General features: G+C 41.4%; 1 protein-coding gene across 4 annotated transcripts in view; it reads right to left on the reverse strand.

Moving 5' to 3' along the window:
* Positions 1–4,705: 4,705 nt before the first annotated feature.
* LOC144669963 (protein FAM219B-like) overlaps positions 4,706–23,439 on the reverse strand; it is a 37,073-nt gene continuing 18,339 nt past the window's right edge. The window contains exons 3-6 of one of the 4 annotated variants that reach the window (XM_078532255.1): positions 19,170–19,260; positions 12,918–12,995; positions 11,148–11,202; positions 4,706–10,472 (exon numbers count right to left, since the gene is read on the reverse strand). In XM_078532255.1, coding sequence (XP_078388381.1) covers positions 10,317–10,472; positions 11,148–11,202; positions 12,918–12,995; positions 19,170–19,260 — 380 coding nt within the window. In that variant the 3' untranslated portion in view covers positions 4,706–10,316. Of the gene's footprint in view, positions 10,476–11,147; positions 11,203–12,917; positions 12,996–19,169; positions 19,261–23,439 lie in introns of all 4 variants that reach the window. The other 3 variants (XM_078532254.1, XM_078532257.1, XM_078532256.1) reach the window with 3 other exon arrangements.

Consider the following 23,439-nt stretch of genomic DNA (forward strand, 5'->3'; position numbering starts at 1 on the left):
CCACTCACCATCCTGACTTGGAAATATATCGCTGTTCCTTCACTGTCGCTGGGTCAAAATCCTGGAACTCCCTCCCTAACAGCACTGTGGGTGTACCTACACCACAGGGACTGCAGCAGTTCAAGAAGGCAGCTCACCACCACCTTCTCAAGGGCAATTAGGAATGGGCAACAAATGCTGGTCCAGCCAACAAAGCCCACATCCCGTGAAAAAAAATTTTAAAATGTAAGTTTTACCTCTGAGAATAGCTGGAGCTGAGGAGAATTCTCCAGAAGTCTGTGGTATACTCATGATTGGTCCCTTCAGAAGTAAATAAATTTTAAGATTGATGAGTCTTATTAGAGAATTCTTGGGAAGTAGGATGCAAACTGGAGTGCATAACAGAGTTATAAACCGTATTGTTACGTTAATAGTGCTCATATTTTAAGTCTTTTATATACATTTGGTTTGTTAAAAAAAAGTGAAATCTTGCAGCATGGTTCTATTGGGTAACACAAGGCATTCGGATTTCTTTTTAAATGTTAATGGTTCCTAACCGAATCGTAACTAAATTGGGGGGAAGAGGGCTAGTCCAGGATCGATATATAAAAAGTGGAGGAAGAAAGGATTGTTGGTGCTAGGTATTAAATGCTTAATAACTGTTACATCTCCATTTTTTTCCAGTTTGGACAAAGGGTCACCGACCCAAAACCTTAACTCCGTTTCTCTCACCACAGATGCTGCCAGGCGCGCTGAGTGTTGCTGCATTTCCTGTTTGTAATTTGAATAATCCCAAGTGGTCTGTAATCACACGGTGATATTAGCAATGAATGTGTTTGTGTAGTTTTATGAAATTCCTTTGACTGCACATTTATTAGCTAACCCCTGCATTGAAAAGGCAATCAAAGATTGACAATGCCTTCATTACTCGTGTTAACCAATGTGAATTAAATCAGAAGGTATCATAATCCTGGATATCTTAGAGAGCAGAAAAGCTCAATCTATTTGAAACACTAGAGGGCAAGAGTGTTGCATTTTTCAGATACTGGCAAAAAGAACAATTCCTCAAGACGGGATTTTATATGACACAGTCTTGTAAGTTATTGTGCACTGTCAAATAAAGTCTTGTAGACAATTCACTTTTCTCAGTTGCACTCTTCATAATGTTTTTGAATTAAATGACAAGAACATTTGCTCAAGTAGATAAAGTCTAAGTGCATTCCACGATGGCAATTACATTGGCATAACGGAAAAGCACAAAAATGATAAGTGGCTCGAGGTCAGGTTGAATAAAGGATTATGGACTGAGATAGCTTCTTTGCACACTTCAACTGTCTGAATGTTCCCCATTCAAGAGCAAAAATAGACATCACTATTAGGGGTACATAGGAAATAAGAGGAGTCAGCTATTCGGCTCGTCAAGCCTACTCCGCCATTCAAACAGATCATGGCTGATCATCAACCTCTACTCCATTTATCCCCACTATCCTCAGATCCCTTGATGTCATTAGTATCCAGAAATCTATTAATTTCTGTTTTGAACATGCTCAATAATTGAACTTCCACAGTCCGCTGGGGAAGAGAATTCCAAAGATTCGCCACCCTCAGTGAAGAAATTCCTCCTCATCTCAGTCTTAAATGGCCTACCCCTTATACTGAAAAGGGTAAGGCGGGGATATTCTTCATTATAACCAAACTGCTGAACGTGGACACAAAAAGATTAAGCAGCATGCAAGGGGAGAATTTCTGATTGGCGAAATTTACGACTAAATGCTAACTACTTGTACTGCATTCCTGGGTGCTATTTTTATTTAAGGACAAGTTAACTCCCATGTAAAAATAGCATAGAGGAATGTACAAGTGTGTTAAGCATTGTGATGGTCAGAATTTCTATCCCATCAAAAATAGATTGTTCAGTTGCTAATACATGATCCAATGTTCCATCAGGTCTCTTGACTCTTCCTGGTTGGGTTATTTTTGGGTCCACTCCTGGTCACAATCTAGTGATCTCTATTGAAAAGGGCATGTTGGGTTTTTATAAGTGTCCTAATGGAAAACTGGCTGAGTGTGCACCATCTACGAGACTCTCTGCACCAACTTGCCAAGGGTCCTTCGACAGCACCTTCCAAACCTGCAGGTTCTACCACTTCAAATAGGTGCATGGGTACACGGTCACCTTTCAAATCATGCACCACCCTGACTCGGTCATACATTACTCTCCCTTCATTGTCATGGATCAGAATTGTGGGGCTCCCTACTCAACAGCACCTTGGAAGCACCTCCACCACTTGGACTAAGCGGTTCAAGGTGGTGACTCAAGTGCACCTCCTCAAGGGGAAACCAGGGATGGGCAATGAAGATTAGGTAAAAGCAGCGAGAGAGAATGGGACATTGGTAACACAACTGCTTACTGAATGGATGCCTTTTCCATCAGAGCCATCCGGCTAAGGTGAACAGATCTTTTAATCTGCAACCACAGTGAAGTCAGCCCAGTAATTTCTCCACTCCCAGTTCACAAAATGTACACAGTTGGGGGAGGCCATTCAGCCCACCCATTTGAAAAGTGCCAATATTTTCCCATTATCCAGCTGTTTTTTTAAAATAATTTTTGCCTCTATCTGCAAGTCTATCTGGATATCTGTAATAATGGTATTAGAGTTCTTTACATCACACAACAGTCTCTGGACCCCCAAGTTACACATCAAATCCCCAAAGAGTTCCACGGACTAAAATTTCATGGAAATCATTTTTGTTTTTCTTATATATCGAAAGCAAGAGATATTAGTTATCATAATTATGATGTGCATTACAGCCTATGCTTCCCAGGGCAGAGAACTAAATGTAATATTGCAGGCTTCAATTCTGCTCATTAGGGGGAGACAAGGAGATGCATTTAAAATAATTGAAGAAGCCTGAATGCTTTCACTAAATCTCTGCACCCGTTAGTCACATAGCATTAACTGTCTGAATAATCACTCCATTATTCATAATAGATAAGGTCTAATACTCAACATTAAACTCAGGAGTTTAAAATGTACTAGCGCCCTCTTTCTATATTTTCGCAAGTATTGAGGGTAAAAGGCATTGGGACCACAGAGAGGACCACTTCCAGCTTTCGTTGGAGCACCAGCAAGTAACTGTTTAAGAGCGCTTGAAAATGTTTCAACGTTGGGCCCAAGAAGTAACCCTCCCACATCAACTGTCTGGCTTTTCCAATTTCAAGCATGCTGTGACCCTTCTGAAGATGGGAAATCTAGTGCCCAACTGGGAGCTGGGTTCTGCCATGCGCTTACGCCAACCACTGAATTGAAGTTGCCTTAAGTTTGCTTGCTTCCATCAGCTGAGAGAGGAGTTTGCACCTGCCAATCTAGGGTGGTATGGAATCCAATGTCCCGCAGTTGAAAGGCCAGTCTAAGCATCTGAACCACATTTTTCCCCCAATACAAACAGCACCCCCACTCCCGCCAGCCCCCACAAACTCATGGCCAAAACTCCAGCATTCATGCTTAAGGAACACTGCACTGCCATCTTTTGATCAGGCATTAAACAGAGGCCTTAACTGTTCAAATGGAAGTTAGAGATTCCACAGCACTATTTGAAGAATAGGAAATTCTCCCGAGGGTCTATGCTAACCAACATTCCTCTCTCAACCAGTACCTTAATAAAGAAACAAGGTTACCTGGACTATTGTCACACTATAATCGATGACATTTGGACATACCTGATGTGGGCTCAGTATGTGGCAGGATCAGCAGTTTTCAGTGAAGCCAGTACAGTAGCCACATTGCAATGGAAGGCTTCACATACTTTTGCCAGGCAATCCAAACTGATATTCTAAATTTTCCTGCCTGAACTTAGTTCAATAAAAGTCTACTTGAGGAGGAGGAAATTAGAAATGTGTTTTTAAAAGCATTTTCCAAAATATATAAAACGTGTATATGTTAATTTACAGCACAAGGAGCCACCATTCGGCCCATTCAACCATGGAGGGAAGCAACACCAGCATGATTCTATCCATTTCAGCTCCACTTGAGCGTACAGTCATGCAAACAATGTGGACCCCAACTGATTTGGTCCTCTCTCTAGCCTAGACACACTCTGGATAACATACATCATTTCAGCTGTTTACCCAGCTGATATCAGTTTACTCAACACAGGATAAGTGTTAGCCGTGGCTGTGGGTACCACTCTCACCTGAATCAAAAGGTTGTGGGTTCAAGTTCCAAAGACTGGACAAGATCTAGTCTAACACTCCAGCGCTGTATTAAGGGAGTGCTGCACTGTTGCCTTTCAAAAGGAGTCCTTAAACTGAGGCCGCCACCCCCACTCTCCGCACCCCCCCTCCATTCCCTTTCAAGTGGACAAAAAAGATCCTACACCACTATTTCAAAGGAGAGCAGGAGTTCTCCCCACCATCCTGGCCAATATTATCTCTCAACCAATATCACTAAACACAGTTTATCTGGTCTGTGTTGTCTGTGGAAGCTTGCTGTGCATAAAATGGCTGCTGTGCTTCGCACATTAGTGACTACACTTCAAAAGGAATTAATTGGCTGCTAACTGCTTCGTGTTACCCCAACATAAGTTGTCGGATCGCAAGTTACACACACTTCAGCATGAAAACCTTGGACTTTCTGATCCACGTGGTTTGCTATGCAGTAACCCACTGGGAGCCAGAATAATTTTGTTTTTGCATCAACTCTGACAAGCACAGAACAGGCTCGAGTCTTTTAAAGCATTCTTTATTTTAATCTGCCAGACCAATAACATACAAAAAATAAATGCAATTTAATAAAATGTAGTTAAGTCTATGTATTGCACAGAAAGAATATTTCGTTTTTATACTCTGCATACACTGTGTAAATTGAAAACTTAAAGATGGTTTCAGAACCCGAATGACCATGTGGCCTAGTGCATTTTCACAATCCATTATAGCTTTCAGAAAACACAACACAACACACGGCATCACATTCAATTCTCTTAAAAATATCCTCAATGTCCATATTCACAGAAATTTTATGGTTGAGTTAGTCTATAGAATATTAAACTTCTTTCCACATTTTTTTAAGCTTCCCTTTTCTGTTTTCTTTGAACATGACTTTTAACTCAAAGTGTAAGGATACGACAATATGATTTTTAGGGTAGCTGATGACTTAAGACTGTGTCTTAGCAATTAACAGCACGGCAGAATATAATTTGCATCTTTCCCCAGAAATAATTCCTATTTTGGTCCAAAAGAACATGTTCCTCTATCCTCTTGCTGTATAATTCTAAGCTCACGAGTTGCAATTCCCCCAGTTGAAATATGGGTGAAACCCTCAAAACAGCTATGCATGTAAAATACCATCAAGTGTTTAAGAATGAACCCCCCCTACTATATTTGCAGAATTTCTCTATGCAAAACAATTAAAACCCAAAACGTATCTGCAGATGCTTGCACAACATCATTAATGATTGACTGAGGTGATTACAGGCAAGACTGCTCCACTCAGAGACTCCTATTCTTCCACAAGGTGCCCCTTATAGCAGCCTAAGTGCAAACTGCTGATATTAACACCTCCCTCTCAGCACCACCCTCTCTGGAAGTTAGGCTCAAGGGCACCACTGGTGCCTATGTTTAGTGCACCACAAAATACATACTGGAAATGCATTAACTGCTCTGCACTGTTCTTAAACAAGGGAATGCAATACTCCCCAAAAACCAATACAAATTTAAAGGACCAAGTGGCGATGAATTTGCCGCAAGATGGAAAAGTAGTAATTGGTGCACAAACATGCAGTTCATCATTGAACTCTGGGAAAGGCAAGCACCTCAAAGCTTTGAAAATACATCTCCAGAGTCGCAATATGTTTTTAATAGGATAGTGAATGTGAAGTTTTAGAGACTTCAGCATTTCAGCAGGTTCTCCATAGAGGTTTGGAGTGCAGTATTACATAGATCAGTTCAAGTGGATGAATTCACTGACAAAATACTAACCCTCACCTAGGATTTCTAAACAACTGTAAATTGGATTCAATTTTTAAAAAAATATTGATCAAACCTCCTTGGCTAACATATCACAGCCTCCCCACACCTGGTTCAAATATTTCTTTATAGTGACCTCAACTATTAGGCATAAACTAAATAACAGCATGTAGCAGTTACCATAATAAATAGCAGAGTTAGAATTTAACAAAATCTAAAGAAATGGATAAAGCCGCCTCTGGATAAAGTACTTAAAATAGAATTAATGGATATTAAAATAATTTTTCCGGCAACATTATTCTACATACAAAAGTTGCTCAGCACCAACTCTTAACGGCATCTACAGGGCAGGTCAATAGGGGCCAGGACTGGGCACTTCTTGAGGTTAGAGGCCAGTGTTCTCAAAAGACTCCAGTTGACTTCCCAATGCTGGTAAGGGGATTATTCATGTGGCGGGTGATTTGACGGATGCACTATCAGAACCCTACAATTGGATGTCATAAACCTATGGGCCAGGATTGGCTGTTTATTAGGCCACTCTAGCATTTTATATACAAACACCAAACCAGAAAATCCAATAAATACCTCTGACCTGATTCACTACAGAAAGTATTGCTTGTTACCAGTCAGATTCATTTCAAAGTAACTGTGGTAGCTTGACTAAAACTAAACCTGGGAGACAGCAAAATCAAACAAAGATAAACTGCGCACACATCTTCAAATGACAGGAAAGTTCTGTAGTCTCCAGAGTTTCTTACTCCAACTTCTTTAGGATTCTCTGCCCCAATTTCCCAGCTCCTCAATCTCCCTTCACTTTTCATGGAGCCACAAGGAGGTCCACAAGAGGAGTTGGGACAACCTGTTCTTTTGTTTAACATTCAACAGCTCCCCTAACATAGCAGCATTCAATCACCATCCTTCGGAATTTGCCAGCAGGGGTTGCAATTGATGCAATGGTTAAACCAAAGTGCCTTTTCAGTTTGAAACTGGGTGAATCAATAGTCCATTAAGTAGCTGCTTCACTGAAATCTAAACACTATAAACACTGCTATTTTCCTCTAAACTGCAGATAATTTAAAGCCTGTGTTTTAATTTCAAAAATTCCAAACTTAGTCAATACGGAAGAACATATTCATGGCTTTGGGGGAGTTCTCCAATTAAGAAATATTTAAGACATGATTGCCCCTTCTAAATAAGTGCCCTTCCAGCATAATATCTTCAGTTTATGGCTCAAGAAAGATAAAGTTTTGCCTTGCATATGCTCTTTACTATATAGAACCATACATTGAAAATGTGCAGCATTAGTCTTAAGCAATTCTTTGCTGGGCTATTTTATGGAGATGTTAACTCGCTCATCATAAATGGCGCACATTAAAATAGGCCACAGATGATTGCACACAAATGCATTCATCGTTTATAAGCTAATATTTACAGCGTAACCTCAAGGCCAGAGACACAAGATGCTGACTACCTAAATATCAAGGCTATGAGTTGTTGTTTCATTTCTTTTCCCCTTAACAGTTTAAACATCAGTTTACCATCTGCTCCTTAAATAGTGAAAATGTAAGAGCAGCTGAAAGTCACGATCTAAGATGCTCAAACACGGGAGTGCCAGGTTTATATTGTGCGCAAAGATAAAGGTAACTTTGGTAACTTATAGGCAAACTTCTAAAACAAAAAGGAAATTAGTGTGTTGATGGAGCTGGAACAAGGAATAAATAAAGTCCAGACTTCGCATCGTTGCATGCATTACTTAATTAAATCAAGCAACTTAACTGAATGGGAGAGCATTAAATATACAATAAAACTCCACATTCCTAAAACACAGAGCATGCGAATTACACAACTCTATTAATGCTAATAATAAATGTCCCATTATGTCTCAGGAGCAAATAGGGAACTGATAGGTAGTCAAAGTGCAAGGGACTGAACTATTATTTTAAACAAGCTTCTGGTCCCCTTATCCTTGCATGAAATAGGCTAAAACATCACACAGATATTAAAAATATACAATCGAAATTATAACCCAAAGCATAGTTTAAAACAAGCAATTTGGAGAAGAACAGAAGATAGCCTAATAGACAGGTAATATCCTGCCAGAGGATACCAACATGTACAGGTTGTTAGAGTAGAAAGTGCATCTTACTGAAAAACAGACCAATTTCAATTGGTTCAAGCTCAACATTTAAGCAAAAGCACATGTAAACATGTTGAGATAAAGAATTGGTATTGTGGAAAGACAAGAATCAAAGTGCATCAGACGTTGCTGCCTTCAAACTGAACATACCAGGTATCCATTATACAAACGCTCCTAGTACCTCAGATAAGCCCTTTTCGTAACTAATTGGTTGCAGTATGGTGGGATTGTAAAAGCTGATCTCTTTCAAATCATGGCTATTTTACACTTAGTGGCAGATTCTATGTAGTATCTAACTGCATAAACACATTTATAGAAAGCAATTGTTCTGAAACCATTAAATATGCATTTGGATTGTGACAGAGTGAAATAAAACAGGCTGGATATCCAGCTCATTATTGTTCCAATGCCACTTTCACGTTACTGCCATGGGAAATTAATGTTATATTCATGATATTAATTGGGGGCACCCATAAAATCCCAATCAATTAAGATTGCAATCAGAAGATTGATTTCTGCCCCTCTCCACACCTTTTAATTTGGCAAGTTACTATTCAGGGCAAGTGATTTGTTGTTGCTGAACAGGCACTCAGACTGGGATGTTCGCTGCATCTTTTAACTGGAAAGTTTCAGCACTTGGGTAGCAAAGCACGCTTCTTGTGGTAACCGTAACGAGCAATGCTGTGCTGCGCCAAAATGCCCGCCTGGGTTACTTTCTGTCTGGCTGTCTCTTCCGCACTGCATGAGGTTACCAAGACCGGCTAATAAGCTGCTTCCCAGTTCCCTGGCAAAAGCACTCCAATTGGTGCGTAACAGATGGGCATCCACTAACTTTCTCACAAGCCCATCTTGTCCACCTCCATCCCATCTTCCTCTGCAGAAACATCTCACCACGGTTCAGCCCCTTTTTTTGGGGTAACGTGACTAAAAATCTGGAGCTTATCGAAAGGGGTTGCAGTGAGGGAACAACCCCCAAGATACTACTCTACAGTGAAATATTTATACATTATGGAACACAGCCACTGGGTCTCCAAAATGAAGGTCAAAGTTCAAATTTACTTTTACTTAAATTTGGATAATAAAATGAATAACGTCAATAAATAACCTTTGTTTACATCAAGATAAGAACAATTTCTGGTTAGGTTTATGTGACGTCAAACCTATGCAAATTGAACATTTTCCTGGTGATGCATGTGCAAGCTACAGCTGACATCTTATGCATATGATTTACATACAAAGGCTAAAACTCAATATAGATTTTAGCTATTCACCAAATAGGTTCACTTCAGCACCCCTATTGCTGTCCGTTGACAGAAAATAAATCCGAAAGTTAGAATCCATTACTTTTCCTCAGATTGTGTGTGTTCCTCCCCCCCCAGCTCCCAACCCCTTACATCCCCCGCATTGATTTCCTAACAACTTAAGCCAGTCACAGAGCTATCATTTTCACAATCTATCATTCCTAGCCTGCCCACTAACCGTAGTTCTCATCTACGGGATGAAATAGCGCCGCCCATTGACATGCAAACACTGAACACGTTCGTGCAAAATCCCTTTATCCAGCATCAGGTGCTAACCTGCTTAATTTGAACTACCACCTTTTAAAATTGCATAGAAACGCCCCACTCTAATAACAGACTACACAATTTCACCCCCCCCCAACCAACGGTTTTAATTTCGTGCACAGCTCCGGTCTATTCTAGCTTTCAGGCTTCTTTTCCTTTTTTGAAAGGCTTCTCTGCTTTTGGGTCCGTGGATAAATAAGGGGAAAGGTGGATTAAATTAGCGTGGGAATTTCAGGCTAGCGCTACACCATCATCATTCAATTATGCAACTGGCAAAATGAGCTGCATATTGTGGAGAAATTTAGTACTAGCTTTTAATCTTACAGTTATCACCTGGAAACTCGGACAGAATTTCAGATGCGAATGGCATATGAAATAAGGGGCATAGACAAAATTTAATCTAAGAGATCAGCAATTGCAACGGCCACATACAACACTTTTAAACAGGATCCTGTAGTATGTTAATGTTGTTTCCCAGTTTATAAATTTTTTAAATAAGTTCAGCCAAAATATATATATATAATATATATAAAATATATTATATATATATAATATATATATATAAATATATATATAACATACACATATACTGTCCTTTTATGCAATGCTTAAAAAATTCAATTGCCGAAAATGAAATTATCTTTTGACATGGTATGGGAAGTGGCAGTGGTTACTGGACAGTACAAGAACTTTCTGCCTGGCAACATGCACAGGCTGACGAGGTAACAGGCTTAGGAGGAATGAGGTCAAGGTCTTCATCGTCTGGTATTTCATCTAAGTGATAGCCGTCTTTCAGGAGCTGACGGTTCAGGTCCTGGTTAACTTGCTGCTGAAAGAGAAAGTTGCCAAAGGCAAGTCAATAGGTGCTCAAGCATAAACTCGCATTTGCAGAACGAGCCCCTCGAATAAAACTTAAATAGTAGCGCCGGGAATCAAAGCGGCCAAGGAGCTTTCTGCTTCGGACCCTAATCGCACGACGAGTCATACATGGATATGAAAAAGCTATTCTAAAACTTTTAGAAGCTTTGTCGTTACATAGTTCCACCTCTTAGACAGGCAGCTCAGGGTGTGATAAGGATGCAAGCACCACCAGATGCTACATACGCAAGTACAGCCAGAGTAACTGAGCCTTACCATTTTTCCTCTAGTGGGAACAGCACTTGCATCTTCCTGAACTGGTCTGTCCAGACTATAACCTCCAATTGCTTTCTCCAACATCTTAAATTTTCGTTCCAGATTTGTTTTGATTTATTTTCCTAACATTGTTTTGCCTTTCAATGCAAATTTAACATGGGTGACTTCCTGAATATAAAAATGTTTTGTGCAGGAAGGATTAGCTTTCATCTGCATCCCATAGCACAGCGGATGCAATATCCTTAAAACCACTTTGCGATATCACTAATGGCAAGCGATCTAGTAAGATCCATCTAACCAAAAGCTCGCTGCAATACCTCACAATCACTCGGCAAATGATGTAAAACAAATGAGTCAGTCAGCTTACCTCTGCAGAGGAATAGCCTGATGAGGAATAATACTTGGACTCAAACTCACCATCACTGGAAAAGAACACAAAGAAGCCAGTTTACAGTATATGAGATTTATCAAAAATGACTTGCATTTATATAGTGGTTTTCACAACCACAAATTACAGCTAACAAAGTGCTTTTTGTTTTAAAGTTGCTGCTCTAATGTAGGAAACGCAGCAGCCAATTTGCACACAGCAAACTCAAAAGGAAATGTAATAATGTCCAGATAATTTTTTTTTTTTGAGAAGTCGATGGAGGGATAGTATTGGACAGGAAACTGATGATAACTCCCCTACTGCTCTTCAAAATAGTGCCATGGGATCTTTTAAGTCCAATTGAGAGGGCAGATGGGCCTCGATTTAACATCTCACCCTAAAGACGGCACCTCTTACTACTGCACTAGAGTGCCAGGTTTGGTTTTTGTGCTGAAGTCCTGGAATGGGATTTGGACCCACACTCAGAGGCAAGTCAACTGACTCACTGTCAACTGAGTCACGTGCGACACCGCTAAATGACGCTATTAAATGAATGCTTTTGGCTTAAACTGTTATCAAAAATATTCCAATCACTGTACACATTTTGCTACAAAATTGGTGATTTCGAACTGTAAAAATAAAACTGCTGTACAACTTGTGAACTTCAATGGCACTTGCTTTGCATCAGTGGAATTACGGTTGCCAAGGCAACAAGAAATATTCCGAAGGAAATTGGCATCAGTGTCCTCAGCATCCAGAAGCCTGAAACTGTTCCACACAGCAGAGATTAGAGCAGCAGAACAAATAACAGCTCTCTGCCAACATGGCCCTGCGTCACGCTTTGATCACTTTAATAAAGCTTTCAAAATTAAATCTTCAATGATTTCAGGGAATTCTTGGAGCCAAGCAATACAGTGCTAAAGTCAGAAGCTTTTATGTGTTATGCAAAGTTTTGTGGGACATTACAAACTACATTAGATTTTTATCCTGGGTATCCCAAAACAGAAATGCCTTTATATTCTAGTCCACAGTGATACTCATATCAAACATATTTGTGCAATAAAGCCCACGTTTCCCACATCGATATAGCATTAGCTGATCTCAGCCAAGATGCTTGATAAGTTACAATCCACCCGCAGATTGCTGGAGTTACAGGAACGGGTGGGGAATGCCAAGGGTGCCAGCTGGAGACCACAATCCTGCTAGAAGTGCATGTAGGTGAGGGTGAGGGCAAGGCACAGTTTTTTTTTTAATTCTTTCATGGGATGTGAGCGTTGCTGGCAAGGCCAGCATTTGTTGCCCATCCCCAATTGCCCTTGAAGTGGTGGTGTTGTGATGCCCTACTGGCTGAATAGCCTACCGACATTCGTTCTAACAGCTCCCAGGAGCAAGGTAAGGAGGGCACTCCGACATTTATGGCTCTGCAACTTTGTAATGAAACCTATGCTTTCAGGACAAAGCAATAAAGGGGGAAAGTCAAAGCGGAGAGAGGCAAAATGGTAGTTCATGGGCCGATTTTTCCTGAAACATTTTGCCACTGGTTCCGATTCAGAATCCAGCGGGTTATAAATTGGGCAGTGAACTTCCCAGAGTATTTCCTTCCCCTAACATAGATTTTAAAATTACCACTTAAATCACTTCTCAATTTATCTAATCTTCTCTCTTTTCAACCCAGGTGATGTGCTCTTACGTGGAACTGCTAGCCTTTCATTTAGGTTTCTCAATGTGAAAAGAAAAAGACAAATCGATGGGTTAGGATCGAATCCTTACCTGTCAGACTCTAAAGAGACTAAAGATTCATCCGGATTTTGTTTCAGGGCAGAGTAACCTTTATTGAATTTTACTAACCTATATTGAAAGAAAGGGCAAACAGAATTAAGCTCAAGTTATAAGTAATTATTGAATGCAACTAATACCTCTCCCATTACTCTGTTTACAGATAGCGGGTATGGTGCTTAACCGTTCAAGCAGGCTTAGGGAGGAAAAGTGCCACCTCTGGGCCAAGGACAGCAGTCCCTTTCTGCAATATCGCCTTGAGGGGCGCAACAGCACCTCTGCAGCAAACAAGAAAAATAATTGTCACTGTTACACCAGTAACCATGGATTTCCAAGGGCTGGGAGTGTGTCGGAATACCACCTCAAGGACTTGGCTAATTTAAATAGAAAACCTTGGATTTTTCCAACTGGAAATTGGAGTGGGAACGTTGCTGCATTTTGAGAGTCAAAATCAAGAGGAACCATTTGCATTTATAAAAAAGTAAAACTTAAGACACCTTTTTAAATCTTACTGAGTTTCCAGATTTATTTTTAACTTTAAGTTTTGATGGTATACGAGAGAGGAGACAGACAAATGCTCCTCAAACCAGTCACTATCTTTATTTGAAGGCAAGGCGCAATCGAATCTTGAGAATCCAAATTCAACAGATTTTGGGAGATTGTAAGTTGCCAAGTCTGTGAAAAATCAGAAGTTTAAAATCTAGTTGATTAAAGTTTGTGTGCGTATTTGAAGTTCATTGACAAAAGCTAACTAGAATAATGAAAATAACATGCTTCATTTGAGATCAATTTCAATTTGCAGAATACCATTGATCCCAATCAAAATGTAATTGTAGTGAAAAAGGTTGAAATTATCACATAAATATCAGAAGCAGTAGTTTACCACTTACACTGAATGCATCTAAAATCATTTGATGATCAATGAATGGGTAGCATTTGAAGCTTTCCTTAAAATTACTACATGCACGGCTGTTTAAAGTCATTTTTTTAATATTACAGGAGGATACTCGAGTGAATTGTCCTGTTGTCCATCTGCTAGGTAACTGCCCAATCTATCTGGAGCTAATAACTGCAGATATGCAGGTTTATAAACCTGCCGCTGGGTTAAAGCTGCCAATCCCTGTGAAGTAAATGCAGGGAGCCATTCCTCTGTGTTTACACTCAACTGAAGTTCTGTATTACATAAGAGAAGCCCAATGCAATCATAAGAATATAAGAAATGGGAATAGGAGTAGACCATTCGGCCCCTCGAGCCTGCTCCACCATTCAATATCATGGCTGATGATCTTGTGTCAATTTCTACATTCCCATCTAACCCCAACAACCTTTGATTCCCTTGCCTAAAAAGAATCTATCTGGTTCTGCCTTAAAAATATTCAATGACCCCGCCTCCATCACCTTCTGAGGCAAAATTCCAAAGTCTCACATCCCTCAGAAAAAAAATTTCTCCTCATCTCTGTCCTAAAAGGGCGACCCCTAATTTTAAAACAATGCCCCCTAGTTCTAGACTCACCCACAAGAGGAAACATCCTTTCAATGTCCATCTTGTCAAGGCTGCTCAGGATCTTGTATACTTCAATCAAATCACCCCTCACTCTTCTAAACTCCAGTGGAAACAAACCCTGTCTGTCCAACCTTTCCTCATAAGACAACCCACTCATTCCAGGTAACCAGCACCTGGCTGGTAAGTAATGCAATACCCGGGGGTTGCTCTCCCCGGAGAGAAACCTTTAATGGGCAGCATGAAAGTACTTTTAGCCCCTGCACATGAGGTCTTATCAATCTTCAGTCACCTTGCAAACTGCCAAGACCTGCTTGCTGCAACCTAGTGGGGGGTTGGGGAGTGGGGGTTGGGGGAGGAGGGTGCGGGGGGGGGAAGGAAGAGAGGGGAAAGAGAGGAGAAATCCTTTAAATAAAAAGTCAGTTTTATTTGCACAGCCTTAAACTATTTCCCTCCTCCAGTGGCGTCAATGCACCATGGTGGAATAGAAAAGTTTGACATCCAATCCAAATAGTGACAGCTTCCAAACATCAGTAACTATCTTAGCAATCTCATAACAACTTCAGGTTCAACTTTACATCCTTAGAGACAGCTCTTAGAAATGTTTGTGTTAATAAGTCAGAAGCTTCTCTGATTCAGGGAAGGAGTAATGTCTAACTTGCCCCTTCAAGCTCATTCCATCTAGTGCCTTAGGGCCATAGAAGGAAATTAACTGCCCACATCCTCGCCTACGCAGCAGAAGCTGAAACACTCCCTCGACTAGTAACTTTTACTCAACTTAACGCAACAGGATTTGGCTGCAAGTTCCCTTTGAAAGCAACTGTTAATGCTGCATGGATCACACTTGTACAGTTCTGAGTTCTTCATTAATTTCTATTTCACACAATGGACAGAGCTCACGCGGAAAAACTTACTGGTTCCCACTTTATTGCCCTTTTTCCTTCACCTCTTCACTCCTGAAGGCTTATGCTGCGGTACAATTCCACAGATATTCCCCACCCTGTGCCACTGCTGGCTCCCTCAGCACAATTACCCCTGAATCATTTTTCAAGTTGATTTTGCATCTTCACTCTCCACAATGGGATGAATCATAGCTCTTTCAAATGTTACCTTCCCATTCACAATTTAACGTCAATGCTCCTTTTTTAACACATCGATAACCTTTTCAGAGGTACAACAATCAAACCTAGAGCAAATGAAGATGATTTAGAAAAAGGAGGCACTGGGTACGCATTTACTTACATATTAAAAATCCTACATATTGCATTCATTTCTAAAAGCATCGCTTTTCTGATAAGCCATCCTATTGCAATGAAGATCTTCTAAAGTGCAATTTGTTCCTTATTCTGCGGACAGTCTCCATTAAGATCTTCTTTGATTTAAATAATACTCTGAGGCCAAACTCCTCCTCTTTCCTCCCATATCAAGCAGGTGGGCTGTGGATATATATATTTTTTTATTCACTCATGGGATGTGGGCTTCGCTGGCTAGGCCAGCATTTATTGCCCATCCCTAGTTGCCCTTGTAAGGTGGAAAAAATCCAGGGATGGTAGTGGTGGTGTCTGGAACATTACCTGTAAGGTATGATTCCGTGAGGATGACTATGTCTGAGACAGCTTTCCCAATTTCGGCACTAGCCCCCAGATGTTAGTAAGGAGAAGGGTTGACAGGTCTGAGTTTCCCGTTGTTGTTTCCAGTACCTAGGCCGATGCCAGTTGGTCTGTCCAGTTCCATTCCTTTTAGACTTTTTAGTGGTTTTGATAGCTAGGCCATTTCAGAGGGCAGTTAAGAGTCAGCCACCTTGCTGTGGGTCTGGAGTCACATGTAGGCCAGACCAGGTAAGGACAGCAGATTTCCTTCCCTAAAGTGGTTCAGTGAACCAGATGGGTTTTTACAACAATCACCAATGGTTTCATGGTCCATGGTTTACATTTGCCGTGGTGGGTTTCGAACCCAGGTCCCCAGAGGATTACCTTGGGTCTCCGGATTACTAGTCCAGCAACAATATCACTACGCCACTGCCTTCCCCTATCAAGAGGTGAAAGGGAGGGAGGAACTTAAAACAGCCAGGGAAAAGGTACTGGGAAAACTATTAGTCCTAAAGGCAGACAAGTCCCCAGGACCTGATAGCCTGCATCCTAGCATCTAAAAAGAAGTGGCTACAGAGATGGTGGAGGCAATGGTTATAGTCTTCCAAAATTCCTTAGATTCTGGAAGGATCCCAGCAAATTGGAAAATATCACCTTTATTCAAGAAAGGAGGGGGGCAGAAAACTATAGGCCAGTTAGCCTAACATTTGTCATAGGGAGATTGCTAGAATCCCTTATTAAGGATGATATAGCAGGGTAATTAGAAAATCATAATGGTAAGGCAAACAAGGTTTTGTGAAAGGGAAATCGTGTTGAATTAACATATTAGCATGGATAGAGGATTGATTGTCTAACAGGAAGCAGAGAGTAGGGATAAATAGCTCATTTCTGGTTTGGCAAGCTGGAACTAGTGGAGTGCCACAGGGATCAGTGTTGGGACCTCAATTGTTTACAATCTGTATCAATGACTTGGATGAGAGGACCGAATGTACGCTAACTAAATTTGCCAATGGCACCAAGATAGGTAGGAGAGTAAGCTGTCAAGAGGATGGTAAAGAGTCTACAAAGGGATATAGGTAGTTTAAGTGAGTGGGGGAAAGAATTGGCAGATGGAGTGTAATGGGGAGATTGCAGAACTCGTTGGCACAAGGGATCTGGGTGTCCTGGTACATAAATCTGAAAACGTTAGTAAGTAGGTACAGTAAATGATTAGGAAGGCAAATGGAATATTGTAGTTTATTGCAAGGGTAATGGAATGTAAAAGTAGGGAAGTTTTGCTGCAACTGCACAGGGCCTTGGTGAGACCACATTTAGTGTACTGTGTACATTTTCAGTCTCCTTATTTGAAAAGGGGCATAACTGAATTTGCAGCAGTTCAGAGAGGGTTAACTCGACTGGTTCCTGGGATGAAGGGCTTTTTCTATGAAGAAAGGTTGAACAGGTTGGGCCTATACCCATTGGAGTTTAGAATAAGGAGGGGTGATCTTACTGAAACATGAGAGATCCTGAGGGGACTTGATAGGGTGGATACCAGGAGGATGTTTCCTCTAGTGGGGGAGACTAGGACTAGGGGACACAGTTTAAAAAGAGGTCTCGCTTTTAAGACAGAGGTGAGGAGAATTTTTTTGCCCTTAGGGGGATGTCAGAATGTGGAATTCTATTCCCCAGAAAGCAGTGAGGGCTGGGTCATTGTATTTATTCAAGGATGAGTTGAAAATGTGGAATTCTATTCCCCAGAAAGCAGTGAGGGCTGGGTCATTGTATTTATTCAAGGATGAGTTGAATAGATTTTTGATAGACAAGGGAGGTCAAGGAGGGCCAGACAGGAAAGTGGAGTTGAGACCACAACGAGAGCTTGATCTTATCAAATGGCAGAGCAGGCACAAAGGGCCAAACGTCCTAAGTTACATAGTCACTAATAAATCCAATACGGAATGCAGGAAAAACCTTGTTACTTGGTGAGCTGAGAGAACGTGGAACTCTATCACAAGTAATAGTTAAGGCAAATTGCACAGATGCATTGAAGGGAAGCTGAAAAAACAGGTGAAGGAGAAAAGAATAGGCAGATATGCTGATTGGGTTGGATGAGAAGGAGCTGGAGAAGGCGTGTGGAACATAAAATAGTTGGGGAGCCCGGGACTAAAGGCATAATCTAAAAATTAGAGCCAGGCTTTCAGGAGTGAAATTAGGAAACACCTTCACATGCAGAGGGTGGTAGAAGGCAGAACTCTCTTCCACAAACAAAAGTTGGTACTGGATCAATTATTCATTTTAAATGTGATATTGATTGATTTTTGTTATCCAAAGCCACTACGGGATATGGGGCAAAGGGGGAGTTAGATTTCAGATCAGCCAAGATCTTGATGAATGGCAGAGCAGGCTGGAGGGGCTAAATGATCTCCTCCTGTTAGGAACATAGGAACACGAGTAGGCCATTCAGCCCATCGAGCCTGCTCCACCATTCAATTAGATCATGGCTGCTCATTTACCTCAATGCCACTTACCTGCTCTAATCGCCATATCCCTTGATGTCATTAGTCTCCAGAAAACTATCGATTTCTGTCTTGAACATGCTCAATGATTGAGCTTCCACAGCCCTCTGGAGTAGGTAATTCCAAAGATTCACCACCCTCCGGTGAAGAAATTCCTCCTCATCTCAGTCTTAAATGGCCTATCCCTTATCCTGAGATTATGTCCCCTGGTTTTAGACTCACCAGCCAGGGGAAACATCTCATTGACATCCACCCTGTCACACCACGCAAGAATTTTGTAAGTTTCAATGAGGTCACCCTTCATTCTTCAAAACTCTACAGAATACAGACCCAGTCTCATCAATCTCTCGTTGCGTTATGTATCTATGGGCCGAATGGTCTGTTTCTGTGACTTACATTCTGCGGAATACTCATTTATGTAGACTTTCACAACCAACAAAGTGAGACGACTCACAACTGGTCAGCCTTGGCTATATTTGATTCCAGGTCCAACAATTAATAAAACAAGTGCTGGATACTGAGCCAATCTGTGATATTGTTAGTTTGTTTTTTTTCTCAGAAAGGAGAGTGTTTTTAACAGGAGTTATGTTCAACTGCCAGAATACAAGCTCCTGTGACACAAGGAGGGATAAAGACCATGATGATGCAGAGCAGCATTACTAACCTTTTTGTGCCCGATTTAGGCTGATGCAAGATTGGACCGCCACCCATTCCTTTCTTCTTCAGGGCCTTCTTGGCTAATTCCCGATGTTTCTCTGCAAGAATCAACATATAGCAGAATTTAATTTGAAGGTATAGCATTCCATCAAAAAAAAAGGCCTAAAGTTACAAAAACTTAGGAATCAAGTAGAATTCAATACAGGGAAAGTCAAATTCTAAATGGGAAGGAACAAAAGGTTAAGTAATCTTACCGTTAACCACATCCATTTCAGCAACTCAAGACTGGATTAGGTGAACCCAAAACAAATACTATTTGATCATTCAGACCAGGTCTTGCATGACTAATGTCATGTGTACAATAACTAAACTTTGAACAGTATTTTAGAAGCTTTTGCCATGAATGAGTTCAATTGATGATCTCTGACCTCTCGCAGCAAAGGAGTAATTCCCTTTATGGTCTGTGAACAGATTCCCAATCTTTTTAAATTTGTTTTCCTTACCTAGCTTGGTTTCTTTTATCAAGCAGTTTATCAGCCTCGCCCTCTCCACGCTCAGATTAATCACCCTAAAGTGAATGGTGCTGATTTTTTTTTAAAAATGAATTCATTTGAATAACCATCAGTAATAGTGATTTATCACTGTGAAACATCCCATTATGATTCCAGAATTCTGCCCATAGTGCAAGTTTTTTTTCAAATTGTCTTTTGCCTTGGGTACTTTTCCCTACAGAATGTCGCCGGAGAAATTGTTAAATTGTCCCTTTTCCAACTTGACCTTGGGTATCAGCTGTGCCTGTTCCTAGCATCTAAGAGATTACTAATGCACTGACTTGAATATGCCCATTTTTGGACCAAATCCCCAATGGTATGTTCACTCAGTGGATGCCCACATTCCATGCATTGCAGAGTTGTGCTGGAAGACCCAGAGCTTCACACTGCAGCTCCAACTCCACCATAACTCAACCTTCAAGTTTCTGCACCGCATTCGCAAGTTTTTTAAAAAAGGAACTTTATGACTAATTCACACAACTAAATGCAGTGCAGTTATCTCAAAGCTGGGGTGAGAAAGGCCTGTGACTCAGTGATGCTACAAGGACACTGCCAATGACTCCTTTCATCAGTCAAATATTTTTTTTTAAAAATACAAAACCGATTTGATTATGGGACCAAGGCTGGTAACACTTTTTTTTTGAACAAAACCAAATAAACTAAATGAACAAAGTATGGGTCAAATTAAAAAGGCAGCCCCTCAAAGGGAAACCGCAAAAGAAAAACAAATCACAAAGGAAACTTACAACATCAGATTAAAATGTGATTAAAGGGGTCAATAAAGCATCCCAGTCCCCACTGTGCCCACCAAGCATGGAAGGCCTCAATGGTACCAGTAAACACCATGTGCTCCCTCTCCCTGGCCGGGAACTTGGCCGCGGAAGAGGGGCAGATAGTCGGACCGGACGACTCTCTTGATCGTCCGCTGCCTGGACCTGTTGGTGGCCAACTTGACCAGGCCCAGGAGCAGATTCATGAGGTGGTCCTCCTCCCCACCACGTCCCCCTCTGCACCGGGTGCCCAAAGGTCAAGAGTGTGGGACTGAAGTGCAACTAAAAATGAAGTAACAAATATTTTAGGCGGAGCTAAGACAAACATCAGCCATGACCTGACTGAATGGCTAAACAGGCTCAAAGAGCTGAATGGCCTCCTCTAGTTTCTACATTCCTGCCAATTTTATTGCCAATTAGCCATATCTGGTACACGACAAGCTCCAAGCTCCTGGTGCTTTCCTGACCCTGCTGGTTGTTGACACCATTTTAAGTAAAAACTTCTCTCCTTCTACAAGCTTCGCTTGTAAGGAAAGGACTAGCATTTCATAAATTCAGGATCTCCCAAACTGTTTTATAGCTGATTACGGAATTCTGAAGTGTGGTCACTGATTTGGGAAATGCCACAGGCAACTTCATAGTCAGCTGTCCCTCAATTCGAGGATGACATCTACTTAGCGTCAAGTTTCTGCCATGGGTATTCATGTGACCGAACAGGCCAATACTTGACGTTCAGATTTTTGGACACATAGGGCAGGGCATCCAATGAGATGGTGGGATCCGGAGTGCAGGATTTGCTTCCTTTTCTTTCCTTCTCTGTTTCATCATTAAGATGTTGCGACTCAAAGTGTGATGCAGTTTGATGGACAGGTTGCTGCTATTTTTAGCTCCTCCCAGTCATTAATGTCAATGCTGCTGTGCTTCACAGTGAACTTCAGAGTGTCTTTGAAGCATTTTCTTTTACCTCCCCTGGAACATTGGTCAGTTGAGAAAATAGGACTTGACAGGGGAGATGTTTTTCAGCCATCAGGACACAATGTCCAGTCCAGTGAAGCGGATTTTGCAGGAGTTTAGTCTGAATGAGCTCTGGCTTCAAGAAGAATAAACACTAGTGTCCGACGGTCCTCCTATTGAATCTGGAGGCTGTCGCAGAGGCATTGCTTATGGACATTTTCTAGTGCTTTCATGTGTCGCTGATACACAGTCCAGGAATGTGGTGACAATAACTGCTCTGTACATTAAGACTTCTGTTGAATTGCAGAGGATTCTGTTGTCAAACACTCACTGCCATAGTTTGTAGAAGGTTGAGCTAACACAGCTGATTGAGAGGAGTGGCTGCCAAGGTATGGGAAATGCTCAACATATTCCAGAGTCTCTCCTTCAACCTATGTGGCAGGTGGGGTATTTGGCTGACCAGGTGTGGGATGATATACGAGTTTTGTTTTGGCAACATTCAAGGGCAGGCCGAGTTTCTTGTACGCAGAATTGAAGAGATCGAGAGTGGCTTGCAAATCGGGTGCAGGGTGAGCAACAATGCTGCAGTCATCTGCAAACCGTAGATCAGTTTCGTTTTGACAGGGAGGTAACTGAGGCTAAAGAATTTTCCATCTAGACCATATTTAATACAGGCATTGGAGGACAGTTAATCTTTGATGAGGCAAATAGCCACTGTCAGGTAGGCTGTAAATATTATGGGGGCTGCTCTGAAAAAAGAGTGGCCAAATTGTACACAGTTAGGTCCCCCGAACAGCAATGAACCAATCACCAGAGAAGCTGCTTTCATGTTATTCAGTCTGCCGGTTAAGGGATAAATATTGGTCAGCACACCTGTAGACCTCCCCTGCTCTTCTTTGAAAGGTGCCATGGGATCTTTTACATCCACCTCAGAGGGCAGGGGGGGCCTCTATTTCGTGTCTCATTCAATAGACAGCATTTCCTACAGTACAGCACTCCCTCAATACTACACTGGATTGTCAGTCTGGATTATGGGCTCAGAGTTGGGTTTGATCCCACAGCTTTCTGACAGAGGCGAGAGCACTACCCACTGAGCCATGATGAAACTCAAGAAACTTGAGAGCTCCCGTTCTTAAAGCTAGGTCAATTTTCCTTCAAGTTGGAGTTTGCTGCTGTCTTGTCAGTTTGCCACACTACCATCAGCATTAAGATAAAATACTGCGAATGCTGGAAACCTTAAATAAGGACAAAAGACACTGGAAAAACTCAGCAGGTCTGTCAGCATCTGTGGAGAAAGAAACAGAGTTAACATTTCGAGTCCATGTGATTCTTCTCTGACTCAGTTCTGAAGAAATCATACAGGCTCTAAGCGTTAACTCTGTTTCTCTCTCCACAGATGCTGCCAGACCCGAGTTCTTCCAATGTTTTTTGCCTTTATTATACCACTTCAGCATTATTACTTGTGCAGATTCTTTTTTTCTGCAGCTTGCCACTAAATTTTTGCAATATAGGACACTTTCTTTTTGTTGGAAAAATTGCCAGACTCAGCACCATCCCCCCCCACCCCACCCACTCAAGTCTCGCGAGCAACAGCCCCCACCCCAATCCTACAGTCTCGTCGGCATCCCCCACCAACGCTGTTCCAGAAAAGTGACCCTTATTTCTTTCCCCCAGAGTTGGTAACCCTGCCGTTAGCAAGTAACCAAGAATCTGAATTGCTGCATCTGTGAAACTGTTGGACGCCAGTAAATTGCCAGCCAGGTTTTATCCAAATGCTCCTATAGCATTGCAATGACTTCCTCATTTCTAGCAATGAATTTATAAATGGCAGTGTCGCCTGCCTGCTCCCTGATCTGTTCCATTGTTTAGCCTGTGTCAAGCTAGACTGAGCAACAACAAATTAAGATTTTAAAAAATGTTTTAAATAGTATTTGTTTCCCAACGGCACCAACCTTATTGGTTTCTTATTTTGCAAAGCAGGATGACTGGGCTAGAAGCAGCA

This window comes from Cetorhinus maximus, chromosome 30 (assembly GCF_964194155.1).
Source record: "Cetorhinus maximus chromosome 30, sCetMax3.hap1.1, whole genome shotgun sequence".
In the NCBI taxonomy this organism is placed as follows: Eukaryota; Metazoa; Chordata; class Chondrichthyes; order Lamniformes; family Cetorhinidae; genus Cetorhinus; species Cetorhinus maximus.